The sequence below is a fragment of the Rana temporaria genome, chromosome 11 (assembly GCF_905171775.1).
Source record: "Rana temporaria chromosome 11, aRanTem1.1, whole genome shotgun sequence".
Lineage (NCBI taxonomy): Eukaryota > Metazoa > Chordata > Amphibia > Anura > Ranidae > Rana > Rana temporaria.
This window is the reverse complement of record NC_053499.1, coordinates 122,780,643-122,798,032: the sequence shown is the minus strand read 5'-3', so window position 1 is coordinate 122,798,032 and position 17,390 is coordinate 122,780,643. Positions and strand designations below refer to the sequence as shown.

The window sequence follows — 17,390 nt, the reverse complement described above, 5'->3', positions numbered from 1 at the left end:
AATTTTCGCGTTCGATTAATTGTTTTTTTTTTTTTTATCGATGAATTTACCAATTTCGATTAAATTATAACGCACATACAGATCCAACTACTTTTAGCTGATCTCCTTGCAGGCTGATTCCCAGTGCAGCTACCAACCACTGGAAAAATAGATGGCCGGATACAAAAAACACACAAAGGCAGCGCTCGATGGGAATAGCATTAAAACTTTTATAGCCTTCAAGTAGGTAACAAAATAAATATCGCACTGGAGATAAAATCGATGTAGCTACATAAACTGTAAAAATGGTGCGAGTAATACCAAACGGTAGCAAAATCATCTAAAAGTCAGCAGCAGCATTCTCATTAGCAGAGACGAGCTCAAGTGTGTTTGGATTCTAGTCTTAAAGCGGAGGTTCACCCTAAAAACAAGTATATACCATTCAATCCAGCATACTGCCGACATGTACAGTATGCTGTTTTTTTTTTTTTCTTTTCGGTTTACATACCGTAGTATAGGTATTTTCCCCCCCGGCTTCCGGGTAGTGAATCCCGCGGGAATGGGCGTTCCTATTCAGAGACTAAGTGATTGACGTATGACAAAAGCTTCCCCCCGGCGCATAATGCGCGTCACCAGTTTCCGAAAGAAGCCGAACTGCGAGTCGGCGCTATACGGCGCCTGCGCACCGACGTTCGGCTTTTTTTCGGAAACTGGTGACGCGCCTTTTGCGCCGGGGGTGAAGCTTTTGTCATACGTCAATCACTTAGTCTCTGAATAGGAATGCCCATTCTCGCGGGATTCACTACCCGGAAGCCGGGGGGAAAATACCTATACTACGGTATGTAAACCGGAAAAAAAAACCCAGCATACTGTACATGTCGGCAGTATGCTGGGTTGAATGGTATATACTTGTTTTTAGGGTGAACCTCCGCTTTAACCACTTAAGCCCCGTACCAATATGCTGCTAAATGCCCAAAGGCGTTTTTACAATTCGGCACTGCGTCGCTTTAACAGACAATTGCGCGCTCGTGCGACGTGGCTCCCAAACAAAATTGATGTCCTTTTTTCCCCACAAATAGAGCTTTCTTTTGGTGGTATTTGATCACCTCTGCGGTTTTTATTTTTTGCGCTATAAACAAAAATAGAGCGACAATTTTGAAAAAAATGCAATATTTTTTACTTTTTGCTGTAATAAATATCCCCCAAAAACATATATACACATTTTTTTTTCCTCAGTTTAGGCCGATACGTATTCTTCTACCTATTTTTGGTAAAAAAAAAAAAAAAAAAAAAAATCGCAATTAGGGTTTATCGATTGGTTTGCGCAAAATTTATAGCGTTTACAAAATAGGGGATATTTTTATTGCATTTTTATAAAAAAAAAAATTTTTACTACTAATGGCGGCGATCAGCGATTTTTTTCGTGACTGCGACATTATGGCGGACACTTCGGACAATTTTGACACATTTTTGGGACCATTGTCATTTTCACAGCAAAAAATGCATTTAAATTGCATTCTTTATTGTGAAAATGACAGTTGCAGTTTGGGAGTTAACCACAGGGGGAGCTGAACGTGTTAGGCTTCACCTAGTGTGTGTTTACAACAGTAGGGGGGTGTGGCTGTAGGTCTGACGTCATCGATTGTGTCTCCCCTATAAAGAGGATGACACGATCGATGCGCCGCCACAGTGAAGCATGGGGAAGCCGTGTTTACACACGGCTCTCCCCGTTCTTCAGCTCCGGGGAGCGATCGCGACGGAGCGGCTATAAACGAATAGCCGCGCCGTCGTCCCCGGACCCCCCACTCGCTAGAAGGCAAGAACGTATATATACGTCCTTCTGCCTGTCCGTGCCATTGTGCAGACGTAAATAGTCGTGCGGCGGGCGTTAAGGGGTTAATGTGCCTCGACTATTCTTTCGGTAAGCTATCACTGCAAATTGACAATTATTAGCAGTCAAGGTATTCCCTGCCCTACAGCCATCTCTTATATAGAGTACGTGTGGTTGCAGAGCAGGCAATGCCTCTGCTGCTTATACCTGGCGGGGCACTGTGATGGGGGGGGGGGGACCTGTAAGTTAGTGTGTACGGGGCCCCAAGTTTTATAACAGCAGCCCTGCATGTTATGTAGTGTAAGGTTCTACTTTGTCCATCAACGGAAGATGCTTTGTAGGCAGCTACACATCATCCAATTAAATAATGAAAGATCTGCAGCTCATATGTCTCTGTTATATTATAGTTAGTATAACATAGGCAAAACACGTGATCTACACCTATTCCTTTGTAGGTAAAGCTGTTTACAGTGCTGGGACTGCATTAGCCACACTACTTACCAACTTCTGCATCCATAAATAAAAAAAATTAAAAAACAATACCCAAGGTCGACCGTTGCATTCAGCGTTCTACACCAATGCTCTGGCTGGGATGTTCCATCCCAGATGCAATTATTCCATAATAAGAAAATCCAACCACTCTGTGTACTTCCCGGGGGAAATCTTTATTGGCTATATATCAAAAGACACAGTGTACAGACTGCTAAGACGTTTCGGCCACAACAGCCTTCCTCCCATGTGTCTGTTGTAATGTAGCCAATAAAGATTTTCACCCGGGAGTACACCGAGTGGTCGGCTTTTCTTATTATGGAATATCTTCATCCCTAACCTGATCTCATAAGAAATAACTATACTCTACTGAAACATGCTGTAAATGCATTTTCCATACACATAATATGGAATAAAAAGAAGAGGATATTGAAAGAATTACCTTCTTTGATAGGGCGAAAAAGGCATCCTTAATTTGGCTCTTTGATGCTTCTCTTCCCACACCGAGCACCTGATAATGATCCCTCAAAGCAGAACTAAAAGAAAATAAATGATGTGATGTTAGAATCACGGTAACCCATGTTCCCATACCCAATTCTAGCACAGTCTGGGCATTTACGGGGACTAGAGATCACTTACATGTAACTATGCTAAAACAATTTTTAGGCCCCTTTCACATTGAGGCATTTTTCATGCGGTACAGCGCTAAAAATAGCGCTGCTATACCGCATGAAAAAACCTGCCCTGCAGGCTTCAATGTGAAAGCCCGAAGGCTTTCACACTGAAGCGGTGCGGTAGCAGGACCGCTCCAAAAGTCCTGCTAGCCGCATCTTTGGAGCGGTATAGGAGCGGGGTGTTTACCGCGCCTTCCCATTGAAATCAATGTCGCATTGCGGGCGGTATTAACCCTTTTTTGGCCGCTAACGGGGGTTAAAACCGCACCGCTAGCGCCTGAATATCGCAATAAATATGACGGTATAGCGGCGCTACAAATAGCGCGGTTATACCGTCACCGCACCTCCACTGCCCAATGTGAAAGCAGCCTTACCTCCCAAAATAATAACTTCTGAATATACCAGGCAAAGTGCATTAGTTCAGCTTGGTTTAGTCTAATATGTTTTCAATATTTTTTACAGAGACTCTTTCACTTAACAAGAGAACTTGTTAGTATCAAAAAATTTATAAAGATAAGGAAAAGAAACCTCCTCCTTGTGGTTTTGGTGATTTTAACATTGCAGTCTATGGCACTCACATTGCAAGGAAGACGTAAAAAAGTCATATAGGAACTTTTTTTGTCGCTGCGACTTGAGTTGCAGCAATTAAGATGGCCCCATTGAAACTAATGTGTTTTGACTTGTCATGCGACCTTCTGTGTAGCATGTCATGTGAGGAGTCGCAGCAGTGTGAACCAGGGCTTAGGGAATAATTTACAATGTAAACAAACCGCTGCATACGGGACCAGAGTTACCAGGATATGCGTAGAATTCAAAGCTGTAGTGAAGTGCAAGCATCTCACCGTGAATAAGTTCCAGCAGAGCGCTGAGCCCCTGATGGGCATATCTGTATACCTCCTCTACAAAACCCACGCCATGACATCATTGAGTAATGAGAATCGCTGTGGACTAAAAAGAACATGTGATTAATGAATGACAATCATGAATCATGCCTAAATCACATACTGCAATTACAGTTATAAAAGTTTGTGAATTTTAGAAATACTTTGGATTTCAGCATAAAATGTAATTCAATCTTCATACACAAATAATAAATACTGTGAAATAGTATATCTGTATTCAGAAACCCTGGGCTTTTTTTCTACCGAAACAGCGTTCCGCCACCTCTGGCAGCCCTGTCCTCTCCATCCTGTCACTGAACACAGAAGGTGGTAGAGGACGTTTTTGCACTACTGCAGGCGATGATGGGGGGGGGGGTGAGAGTGGTGAGCTGCAGACAATGGGGAGAAGTAGAGACCTGTGGACTGAGGGAAGAAGAAGAGGTGAGCTGCGGACGGGGCGGGAGAAGAGGGGAGCTGTGAACAGGGTAAAGAAGAGGTGAGCTGCGCTGCAGACGGGGCGGGAGAAGAGGCGAGCTGCGGACGGGGCGGGAGAAGAGGTGAGCTGGGGACGGGGGGGGGAGAAGAGGTGAGCTGCGGACGGGGGGGGGGGGAGAAGAGGTGAGCTGCGGACGGGGGGGGGAAGAGGTGAGCTGCAGATGGGGTGGAAGAAGAGGTAAGCTGTGGATGGTGGGGGAAGGAGGTGAGCTGCAGATGGGGGGGGAAAAGAGGTGAGCTACGAATGGGTGGGAACAGTGGCGGTTCGTCCATAGAGGGCGCTGGAGCGCCGCCCCCTCTGGCTCTCACCGCCACTGAGTGAAATAACATAGATTCATGCATTGCACGAATCTATGTTATTTTCGCCGCTGCAGCTGTTATTCAGATGGTCGGCGCTCAATGTCCGGCCATCTGAATAACGCCAGCTGGTTGGCTGTAGGGAAATGTCTATCAAAGCCAACGGCTCTGATAGGCTTTCCCAATACAGCCCCCGGGTCCCGGAATCTTATTCTCGGAGCGCACAGACTGTACGCCCCTTGAATAAGATGACAGGCGCCTCAGCCAATCAGGTTGGCCGGTTCTGGCTACCTGTAACCTGATTGGCTGAGACGCCTGTCAGTCATCGAGGGCGGGAGAAGACATCGTGGGACGTGGATGCCTGACTCCAGTAAAGGTAAGTGCCGGGCGGGGGGGGGGGGGGGAGGAAGAACGCAATTTACAGGGCACACGGCACAGTGGGGACAATTGGCACAGCGGCGACCATTAAAGGGCACAGTGGCTGCGTTTAATGGCATGGCACAGTGGTGACAATGGATGGCACATTGGCTGCATTTAATGGCATGGCACAGTGGTGACAATGGATGGCACAGTGGCTGCGTTTAATGGCATGGCACAGTGGTGACAATGTATGGCACAGGGGCTGCGTTTAATGGCATGGCACAGTGGTGACAATGTATGGCACAGGGGCTGCGTTTAATGGCATGGCACAGTGGTGACAATGTATGGCACAGTGGCTGCGTTTAATGGCATGGCACAGTGGTGACAATGTATGGCACAGTGGCTGCATTTAATGGCATGGCACAGTGGTGACAATGTATGGCACAGTGGCTGCGTTTAATGGCATGGCACAGTGGTGACAATGTATGGCACAGGGGCTGCGTTTAATGGCATGGCACAGTGGTGACAATGTATGGCACAGGGGCTGTGTTTAATGGCATGGCACAGTGGTGACAATGTATGGCACAGTGGCTGCGTTTAATGGCATGGCACAGTGGTGACAATGGATGGCACAGTGACTGCGTTTAATGGCATGGCACAGTGGTGACAATGTATGGCACAGGGGCTGCGTTTAATGGCATGGCACAGTGGTGACAATGTATGGCACAGTGGCTGCGTTTAATGGCATGGCACAGTGGTGACAATGGATGGCACAGTGGCTGCATTTAATGGCATGGCACAGTGGTGACAATGTATGGCACAGTGGCTGCGTTTAATGGCATGGCACAGTGGTGACAATGTATGGCACAGGGGCTGCGTTTAATGGCATGGCACAGTGGTGACAATGTATGGCACAGGGGCTGCGTTTAATGGCATGGCACAGTGGTGACAATGTATGGCACAGTGGCTGCGTTTAATGGCATGGCACAGTGGTGACAATGGATGGCACAGTGACTGTGTTTAATGGCATGGCACAGTGGTGACAATGTATGGCACAGGGGCTGCGTTTAATGGCATGGCACAGTGGTGACAATGTATGGCACAGTGGCTGCGTTTAATGGCATGGCACAGTGGTGACAATGGATGGCACAGTGACTGCGTTTAATGGCATGGCACAGTGGTGACAATGTATGGCACAGTGGCTGCGTTTAATGGCATGGCACAGTGGTGACAATGTATGGCACAGTGGTGACAATGGATGGCACAGTGGTGACAATGGATGGCACAGTGGCTGCGTTTAATGGCATGGCACAGTGGTGACAATATATGGCACAGTGGCTGTGTTTAATGGCATGGCACAGTGGTGACAATGGATGGCACAGTGACTGCGTTTAATGGCATGGCACAGTGGTGACAATGGATGGCACAGTGACTGCGTTTAATGGCATGGCACAGTGGTGCGAATTGATGGCACAGTGACTGCATTTGATGGCATGGCACAGTGACTGCGTTTAATGGCATGGCACAGTGGTGCGAATTGATGGCACAGTGGCTGCATTTGATGGCATGTAACAGTGGCTGCGTTTGGGCACAGTGAGACTGCAATTTTTTTTTCCTTTGCGCCCCCCCAAAAATTTTGAGCACCAGACGCCACTGGGTGGGAAGAAGAGGTAAACTGCGAACGGGGGGTGGGGGGGGGAAGAGGAGAACTGCGGACTGGGGGGAACAGGAGGAGAGCTGCCGTGTTGATGGGAGAATGTTTTTTGATATTCTGTAATCACCAATTTCCTGGTGATTGTGCCAGTGTCATTAGTGCCGCTTCTCCCTCTATGCTGTCAATACAATCCACAGTATCAGATTCCTGGTAGCACCGACAATCATCTAGTTTGTACAGGACGATGTGCATTAGCACGAGGAGCCTGCAGTCTGTCTATGACATCATAGGTCAACATGCCAACTAGTACAGCCTTCTCAAGATCAAGTGACAGCACCCTTCATCAAGAGGCAATGGCTGGATGCTGTGGGTGAGGCCACACTCCACGCTGCCCTACATACTGATCTCTGTAAACTGCCCTACCTACTACTGACTCCTGAACACCTCTACACATTGCCCTACCTACTACTGACCTCTGCACACTGCCCTACCTACTACTGACCTCTGCACACTGCCCTACCTACTACTGACCTCTGTACACTGCCCGGCCTACTACTGACTCCTGGACACTGCTTTACATACTACTTACAAAAACACAGAGTAGACAGCCGGGCTAGTATTGAGGTCAGTCAAGCAAGTCATCCTGCAGTCCCAGTGGTTCTGCCCGTATGGTGGACTCCAGCATCAGGCTTGTTTGGGTGACCAATTACTTGCCAGGCGTGAAAAAAAAAATCGTGAATGAAAGGGAGTGACGTGTTTCTCACTGAAGCCAACTTTTAAAGGCATGCTAAGTTTATACTTTTACAGTGACATTTGTTTTATCAGATTTTCTAAGTTTTCTTCCTATCGTTATATCTTTTTAATTGGGGGTTTGCTAATTAATTTCTTCAAAAATTAAATAAAAAGGATGCCGCTCCCAGGTGATCTTTGATCTCTTCTTTGTTATCCAGATAGATCTCCCCCTTTCAAAGGTTGCCTACCCCTGCTGTAGACTGTATTTCACCCACGAAGGACACTTTTAAACCACCTAAGGACCGCTGCACAACGATATACGTCAGCAGAATGGCACGGCTGGGCACATCAACGTATATGTACGTTGCTCTTTAAGCCCAGCCGCGGGGTCACGGGTGCGCGCCGCGCTCCTGAGCTCCGTGACCCGATCGCCGCTGGAGTCCCGCGATCGGTCCCTGGAGCTAATGAACGGGGAGAGCCGTGTGTAAACACGGCTTCCCCGTTCTTCAATGTGGCGGCGTCATCGATCGTGTGATCCCTCTTATAGGGGGACACAATCGATGATGTTACACCTACAGCCACACCCCCCTACAGTTGTAAACACACTTCAGGTCACACATAACTCCATCAGCGCCCCCTTGTGGTTAACTCCCAAACTGCAACTGTCATTTCCACAGTAAACAATGCATTTTAAATTCATTTTTTGCTGTGAAAATGACAATGGTCCCAAAAATGTGTAAAAATTGTCCGAAGTGTCCACCATAATGTTGCAGTCATGAAAAAAAATAAAACCGCTGATCGTGGCCATTAGTAGTGAAAAAAAAAAAATTATAAAAATGCAATAAAACTATCCCCTATTTTGTAAACGATATAAATTTAGCGCAAACCAACCGATAAACGCTTATTGCGATTTTTTTTACCAAAAATAGGTAGAAGAATATGTATCGGCCTAAACTGAGGAAAAAAATGTTTTTTTTATATATTTTTGGGGGATATTTATTATAGCAAAAAGTTAAAAATATTGAATTTTTTTCAAAATTCTCACTCTTTTTGTTTATAGCGCAAAAAATTAAAACCGCAGAGGTGATCAAATACCACCAAAAGAAAGCTCTATTTGTGGTAAAAAAAGGACGCCAATTTTGTTTGGGAGCCACGTCGCACGACCCTGCAATTGTCAGTTAAAGCGACGCAGTGCCGATTTGCAAAAAGGGGCCTGGTCCTTTAGCTGCATTTTGGTCCGGGTCTTAAGTGGTTAAGAATTGTTTTGCACAACATTTTGCAGCTACTGTTTTGATGTCAATTATGCACTAATCGTTATAATTACAATATAGCTATTCAATGAAGATCAAATATAACATAATAATGCTGGCATTGTTTTTGGAAATGTTTTGATCTACAGAGTAATCCATTTCTATACTATAAGGCTCCTGTTTACATTCCTAATTAAAATGCAGGATGTAATTATCATCCAATAAATGTCATCATTATAGTTCCGATCCAGATAACCGTGTAATCATCTGCTAGTGCCAGGGAATTTTTGGCTTTCGGTTAAATGTACGTTATAATATGTAGCAATTATGGCATACATCTATTACAGGGCACTCTGTGAGAGTCAATTTCCACAAATCAAACATAAAAGGGATGTGAACTGACAAGGAGGTAAACAATTACATGTGGCAGATTGCATTCAGGGCAGAGGTACCGCAAAACACGCAAACGGGGTGAAAAGAGCACCAAGCGGCAAAAAAAGTGCTTCCCACATAAGGGACACCTACTGTCTTTGCTCTCATTTTATTGTAGAAATGGATCACAAATACTAGCATGCTTTCTACGGCTCTAAAATATTTCTGGGTTATGTGATTTTTAATATCAGCAGGGGTATGCTCACCTTTTGTGGTACTTATTTCTACTGCTCTAGTCTGTTAACCACTTGTCCACCGGGCCTATTTTGGCACTTCTCTCCTTCATGTAAAAATCACAATTTTTTGCTAGAAAATTAACCAGAACCCCCAAACATTATATATTATTTTTTAGCAGGCACCCTAGAAAATAAAATTGCGGTCATTGCAACTTTTTTCCTCGCACGGTATTTGCGCAATCATTTTTCAATCGCCTTTTTTTGGGGAAAAAAACGGTTTCATGCATTAAAAAATAACAAAACAGTAAAGTTAGCCCAATTTGTTTGTATAATGTGAAAGATGATGTTACGCCGAGTAAATAGATACCTAACATGTCATGCTTTAAAATTGCGCACACTCATGGAATGGCGCCAAACTTCGGTACTTAACCATTTAACAACCGCCCTATAGACGATATACGTCTACAAGGCGGTTGCTTAACTCTGGGAGGACGTCCATGGACGTCCTCCCAGAATCGCACACCCTCTGGGGCGCGCACACGGGAATGTCCGTGACCGCTGCTGCGGCGGTTTACCACGTGATCGCTCCGTCCAATGACGGAGCGATCACTTGTAAACAAACCGACGTGATGTGATGACGCCGGTTCCTCCCTCCCCTCTCTGTACCGAACGGTACAGTGTGAGAGGAGAGGGGGGAGAGAGCAGATGCAGCAGCAGCTGCTGTGGGCTGGATCTGTGACACATGCAGTCACAGATCCAGCAAGCCATCCATCCCTGCTCAGCCATCCCTGCCCCATAAATACACAATACCCATACTGTGCAATACTCTGCAATACCCCACAATACTCTGCAATACCCCACAATACTCTGCAATACCCCACAATACTCTGCAATACCCCACAATACCCTGCAACGTCGCCTATGGGGATTTTTAAGTAGCAAAGTTTGGCGCCATTCCACGAGCGTGTGCAATTTTGAAGGGTGACATGTTGGGTATCTATTTACTCGGCGTAACTTCATCTTTCACATTTATGCAAAAGAATGAAGAAAAAATACTAAATTTGCTAAATTTTATAACAGAAACAAAGAAAATTTCATTTTTTTTACCGAATTTTCAGTCTTTTTTCTCTTATAGCACAAAAAATAAAAAACCCAACGGTGATTAAATACCACCAAAAGAAAGCTCTATTTGCGTGAAAAAAGGACGAAATTTCATTTGGGTACAATGTTGTATGACTGAGTAATTGTCATTCAAATTGTGAGAGCACCGAAAGCTGAAAATTGGTCTGGTTATTAAGGGGATTTACGTGCCCAGTGATCAAGTGGTTAAAAATCTCCATAGGTGACGTTTTAAATTTTTTTTTTACAGGTTACTATTTTCGAGTTACAGAGGAGGTCTAGTGCTATAATTGTTGCACACGCTCTAATGCATGCGACGATACCTCACATGTGGGGTTTGAACGGCGTTTACATATGTGGGCGGGACTTGCATGTGTGTTCGCTTCTGCACGCGAGATAACGGGGACAGGGGCGTTTTGAAAAAAAATTTATTTTTATTTTACTTAACTTTTTTTATTTTTACACTTTTTTTTACATTTCTTTTTTTTTTTTTTTTATCACTTTTATTCCTATTACAAGGAATGTAAACATCCTTTGTAATAGGAGTCAGTGTGACAGTCAATAAAACCCCACATCTCTCCTCCAGGCTTACAAGCATGAAATTGGTGAAAAAAAATCACCGATCACATGCGGACAGCTGCGATTGTGGCTTTGTTTACTTCTGGGTACTGGGCGTGACGTCATAACGTCGCGCCCAGGTTTTTGACGGTCATAGAGATGACTGGTGACCATCTGGTCACCAGTCATCTCTATGCATTCCAGGCAGCGCCGACCGATTCGTTCTCCGTGCCCCCAATGGCATGGAAGAGCCCTGGAGAAGCACCGGATGGCGGCGGGAGGACGCCCCCTCCCGCTGCCTATAAGAACGATCGTTCTTATCGTGCACGGAATCGGCGGCTGAAGACGGCGATATCTGAATGATGCCTGTAGCTGCAGGCATCATTCAGATATCACCGCACAAAGTGGAGGACGTTATATGACGTCCTCCCTTGGACAAGTGGCAAGTATACATATGATTTTGGTAGTTTTGTATAGAGTGGTACACCACATGCAGATGCCATATTACTAAAGTATCCTATTAACCACTTCAGCCCCGGAAGAATTTTCCCCCTTCCTGACCGGAGCACTTTTTGCGATTCGGCACTGTGCCGCTTTAACTGACAATTGCGCGGTCGTGCGATGTGGCTCCAAAACAAAATTGATGTCCTTTTTTTTCCACAAATAGAACTTTCTTTTGGTGGTATTTTATCACCCCTGTGGTTTTTATTTTTTGCGCTATAAACAAAAATAGAGCAACAATTTTGAAAAAAAAGCAATATTTTTTACTTTTGCTATAATAAATATCCCCAAAAAATATATATAAAAAAAAAATTCCCTCAGTTTAGGCCGATACGTATTCTTCTACATATTTTTTGTAAAAAAAACGCAATAAGCGCATATTGATTGGTTTGCACAAAAGTTATAGCGTCAACAAAATAGGGGGTAGTTTTATGGCATTTTTATTATAATTTTTTTTGCTAGTTATGGCGGCAATCTTTGACGCTATTTTGGGACCGTTCACATTTATACAGAGATCAGTGCTATAAAAAAAGAACTGATTACTGTATAAATGTGACTGCCAGGGGAGGGGTTAACCAGTAGGGGTCAGGGAAGGAGATAAGTGTGTCCTAGGGATGTGTTCTAACTGTTAAGGGTGGGGCTTACTGTGACACAACACTGATTGCTGCTCCCGATGAGAGGGGGCAGATGATCAGTGTCCTGTCACTAGGCAGAACAGGGAGATGCCTCGTTTACAAAGGCATCCCCCCGTTCTGCCGTTCCGTGACCCGATTGCGGGACATCTGCTAGGCGGCAGATTCAAAGCAATGTATATATACGTTGCTTTGCCTTCCCGTGCCATTCTGCCGACGTATAAGTGCGTGAGGCTGTCGGCAAGTGGTTAAACATGACCCATGACAGGTCCATTGCAACACCTTGATAAACATCAGCCATGCTTCATATGGGACCTCCATATAAATATTGCATATTGTGTGCTGGTTTTCTCCAGCAAATGGATATTTCACACTACCACAGTTGGCGGAGCACCCACCATATTTGCTTGGGGGATGGAGCCAGCGCGGTATGAATGGTTTATTTTAGTAGGGTTTTTATGCCAAAGAGAGTCCCCGGTGCCCCATCGGGGGAGCACAGGACTGGATACTGGGACAGTTTTTGTAGATGCTGACTTTTAATTTTCAGGAATATGACTGGAGCTCCTCCTTAATAATAGGATTTCTAAAACTTTACCTAAAGTCTTAAATTATTGCAAGTACTCTCAGATGAAGACAAGTAAATGCTGGAATACAATTCAAGTAACACTGTAATTCTCAATGCAGTTCTCAAACAGGAAAACATGATTCTACCACTAGGGGGCACTGCAGGGGAAAGGCTCCTGCTCAGTTTGCTTGTGACTTTTACCCTAGGTTGACATTGGAGCGATTTGTCATGCGATTTGAGAGATGGAATCACATGACAAGTCGCAGCCTATTGACGGCAATGGCACTGTTCCAATCGGTGCGATACCGATTTAGCGGCGCTGCACTGATTTGCAAAAGTAGTTCCTGCACTACTTTTGCCGATTTCATGTGCAGCTTCAATAGACATCTGTGCATGAAGCCACGCAGATGTCTATCAAGTAGCACCTGAAATCGCACTGACCTTGCTACTTTGAAATTGCGCTACTTCAAGTGAAGTAGTGCAATTTCAAAGTAGCATCAATGTGAACCAGGGGTTGCCCAGGGTTGCCAACTGTCTGTAAACGTAGAGACATTTTGTAATAATTGGCTTATTTTTACATTGTCTGTAAATGTCTGCAGGGACGCTGATAGGGGGGGACCACCAGTCCTCCTGTAGGGGGCCCCAGCACACAGAGGGGCCCGAACAGCAGGAGTAATCGGTGTGGTCAATCGGAGGGGCATTTACAGAAATATGCCCGGTGCGGCTCTCTGCAGCAGCTAAAAGCTGGTTACTCTCCCTCCTACCAGCTTTCAGCTGCTGCAGGGAGAGACAGACACAGGGCATCGTTCTTGAAATTGCTTCCCCTGCTGCGATCCCCCTCCCTGTTCCACCATAAAAGGGCTCATTTACGCAGGTTCTCTGTTATGTCTGTGTCCGCTAATAATAATTTTACTGTATTTTTTATAAAAAAATAAATAAATTGATATATGGGGGGACTGTATGGGGGCCCCATGATTTCTAACGGCAGCCCTGAATGTCTGCCATGAAATGCGGCTGCCCCTGTCAATTTTTTTGCCCATCAATGAGATTTCCCTTAACTTCCTGTGCCATGGCAACAGGAAGTGAGAGGAAATCATTCCAAAGTGAAGGAATCTCAGAGTGTCACCAGAACTAGTGTCCCCATTTAGGTGATAAAATGTCACCAGGACTAATGGAGAGGAAGAGTCCCCCTAATGGGGGCACAGACAGCAATAACAACTGACAGGGGTTCTAATCCCTCTCCACTCCATCCAATACTAACAATACAAGTTTAGTTACACTTCCATTCTGGTAAATGGATGATTACAAAAAGTACAGATGTTATATAACTGCAGAGCGGAAGTGACTCGAGTGCCATCTCTATACACAGCACAGGGGAGAGGGCTGGATTCCTAAGTCATAACACACCAACACGGGGACATCTCTCAATAACACAACTCCCCCCGCCATTGGTCAGTCACTACAAGCACACTAACAAGGCGAAAAATGATTGGCGCTTCACTCCCCTTCCCAAGCCTCTGCTTTAATGTAATTGGCTGGAACAGTGACCTCTGTTTTGGTAGATGTCTCTTCCCTGTCTACAATCCGTATCACCACCACGACTTCTTCCCACATCCATACAGTACACTGGAGCCCCTCCATACACCGGGCACACTCCCTCATCCTCGCTGATGTTTACTAACAAACGCAGCTCACCATCTCCTCAGATGTTTCCCACAAGCCGGCTGCGCAGGCGCAGACCAGGAATGCTTTGTGATTGGTGGGGATGCTCTATAGCTGCCGGGCCCCAGCGACAAATGGGAGCAGAGGAGGCGGGGCTGAGGTGTGTGTACAGGTAATGGGGCCTTTGATCACGTAGTATGGATGTGTGGTGTGTGTATGGAGGAGGGTGATGGGGACGGTCAGTGACATTGAAGGGAATGTCCTGTGTGATGTGATAGGAACTTGGGGACGTGTGTGCTCGGGGCTGCTCTCTGATTCGCTGACGTGTTGGCAGATCCATCCTTCATGTCCTATACAGGACCTCTGATGGCTGCCAGGCACATCCTACATGTCCTATACAGGACCTCTGGTGGCTGCCAGGCATAACCCACATCCTTTATGTCCTATACAGGACCTCTGATGGCTGCCAGGCACATCCTACATCCTTTATGTCCTATACAGGACCTCTGGTGGCTGCCAGGCATAACCTACATCCTTTATGTCCTATACAGGACCTCTGGTGGCTGCCAGGCATAACCTACATCCTCTATGTCCTATACAGGACCTCTGATGGCTGCCAGGCATAACCTACATCCTTTATGTCCTATACAGGACCTCTGATGGCTGCCAGGCATAAACTACATCCTTTATGTCCTATACAGGACCTCTGATGGCTACCAAACATAACCTACATCCTTTATGTCCTATACAGGACCTCTGATGGCTGCCAGGCATAACCTACATCCTTTATGTCCTATACAGGACCTCTGATGGCTGCCAGGCATAACCTACATCCTTTATGTCCTATACAGGACCTCTGATGGCTGCCAGGCATAAACTACATCCTTTATGTCCTATACAGGACCTCTGATGGCTGCCAGGCATAAACTACATCCTTTATGTCCTATACAGGACCTCTGATGGCTGCCAGGCATAAACTACATCCTTTATGTCCTATACAGGACCTCTGATGGCTGCCAGGCATAAACTACATCCTTTATGTCCTATACAGGACCTCTGATGGCTGCCAGGCATAACCTACATCCTTTATGTCCTATACAGGACCTCTGATGGCTGCCAGACATAACCTACATCATTTATGTCCTATACAGGACCTCTGATGGCTGCCAGGCATAAACTACTGATAGTTGACAGGAATCACATGGGAGGTGGACCTGATGGAGAACTAGTTTATCAGCATTCTTTCCAGGCTCCACCCATTCATCTACTCGGCTCCATGCAACTGCACCTATTGGGTGGGTGGGGCCTGATGGGGAAGTTATGAGTCTAGTTCCCCATCAGGTCCACCACCCTTGATTGACAGATGTGGGGTCACTGGGGTGGATTCCATAGCCACTATTGGGCTGAACAGCAACTATGGAATACACCCTGATGTCCGCTGTCACTCAAAGGGAGGTGCTCCTGCTATAGAACCCATCAGTATTAGCCCACCCCACAGCAAAATCCCTTGGCCAGGCACCTGTCTGTGTGATGAGTGGCTTGGTAGGTTGTTGAGTCCGGCCTCCATGTAAAAGGTTCATTGCTTGTGACAGGTACAGTGGATATAAAAGGTATACACACCCCTGTTCAAATGTCAGGTTTCTTTGATGTAAAAAAAAAAAAAATGAGACAAAGAGAAATCATTTCAGAACTTTTTCCACCTTAATGTGGCCAAAAACTGAAACCTTTTTTAACAATGAGATCCCTCTGATGCTTTGGAAGCTCTCTGCGGACCATGGCTTTTGCTGTAGAATGTGACTAAGAAAATGTCAGGAAAGACCTACTAGAACAGCTGAACTTTATGTGTGGTTAATCAGAGACACTTTAAATCGGGGGTGTCCAAACTTTTGAAGCGCGAGGGCCACTTAAGTGACATGGTAACTGGTCGCGGGCCACAATCAGTGGAGCGGGCGGATGGCAGAGTGGACACGGACACAGCCTGATCAGTTTGGAGGTAGGACACAAGTAGGTTTACATCTGCCACTCCTTAGAGGTGAATGAAGGGTCCAATTGGGTCGGACTGACCGTGTGAAAGGGGCCCACGGTTGCTTTTACACTGATGCAATGCAGTTTACCCGCACCGCCACTCGGCCCCGCCCCTCGATGTGCCATTGATTTGATTGACAGCAGTGGGAGCCAATAGCTGCGCTGCTATCAATCCAACCAATGAACAGCTGACGAGCCACTTAAAGTGACGCGGGAACGAGCCCACGGAAGTTCGGGGCGCAGGTAAGTAAAACGGGGGGGGGGGGGGAGGGCGCAGAGTACAAGGTGTGTGTTTTTTTTTTTTTTTTATCTTAATGCATAGGATGCAATAAGGTGAAAAAACCCGACGGTTTACAACCACTTTGAAAGTATTTTTTTCCCAAAAAATTGCATTTGAAAGACCGCTGTGCAAATACAGTGTGACATAAAATATTGCAACAACCGCCATTTTATTCTCTAGGGTCTCTACTAAAAAAAAATATATATATGTGTGTGTGTGTGTGTGTGTGTTTGGGGGTTCTAAGTAACTTTCTAGCAAAAAAATATATTTTAACTTGAAACCAACAAATGTCAGAAAAAGGTTTAGTGTTTAAGGCCTCTTTCACACGAGGCGGACTCCATCGCTATGGAGTCCACCAGATCCCGCCAGCTCAGCGGGAGATATCTCCACTCTCCCTCTCTGCTCACTGAGCGGGGAGGGGCTTGTGCAGCGGCGCTGTCTCCTATGGAGAAATCTGATGAAAATGGACATCCGCCATGGACTGGTGGGGACATGTCGCCATCGTCTGATTTTGGCAGATCGAAGGCATGCATGGAGCGGTTCAGGTCCCCCATCAAAACAGGCGGACCTGAACGGTCTGGCCGTGTGAAAGGGACCTAAACTTTTCTCATTTTATACACAGTCTTTTCCTTTTGTAAAGGACAAATTGTTACAATGTTTAGACTTAACATTCCACTGATAAAGAATGTTGTGATGCTTGGCAGACTGCCGGGATTTTTTTCTTCCTTTCTTTTGACAGCTGTGGCTTCTGCAAAGCAGAGGGAATTCTCTGCATCGAAAGATCGGGGAAAAAATCGC

The 17,390-nt window shown here is 45.7% G+C and overlaps 2 protein-coding genes across 3 annotated transcripts in view; one reads left to right on the top strand and one right to left on the bottom strand.

The window, feature by feature from the left end:
* Positions 1-14,424, bottom strand: part of DNAJC4 (DnaJ heat shock protein family (Hsp40) member C4) — a 41,503-nt gene extending 27,079 nt beyond the window's left edge. Inside the window, exons 1-3 of one of the 2 annotated variants that reach the window (XM_040329030.1) lie at positions 14,321-14,424; positions 3,816-3,921; positions 2,742-2,835 (exon numbers count right to left, since the gene is read on the bottom strand). In XM_040329030.1, the coding sequence (XP_040184964.1) occupies positions 2,742-2,835; positions 3,816-3,898 (177 nt within the window). In that variant the 5' untranslated portion in view covers positions 3,899-3,921; positions 14,321-14,424. Of the gene's footprint in view, positions 1-2,741; positions 2,836-3,815; positions 3,922-14,173; positions 14,259-14,320 lie in introns of those variants that run through there. The other variant, XM_040329029.1, reaches the window with a different exon arrangement.
* Positions 14,355-17,390, top strand: part of NUDT22 (nudix hydrolase 22) — a 43,191-nt gene continuing 40,155 nt past the window's right edge. The window contains exon 1 of the mRNA XM_040329027.1: positions 14,355-14,459. The gene's annotated coding sequence lies outside the window, so the exon portion shown is untranslated. The remainder of the gene's footprint in view (positions 14,460-17,390) is intronic.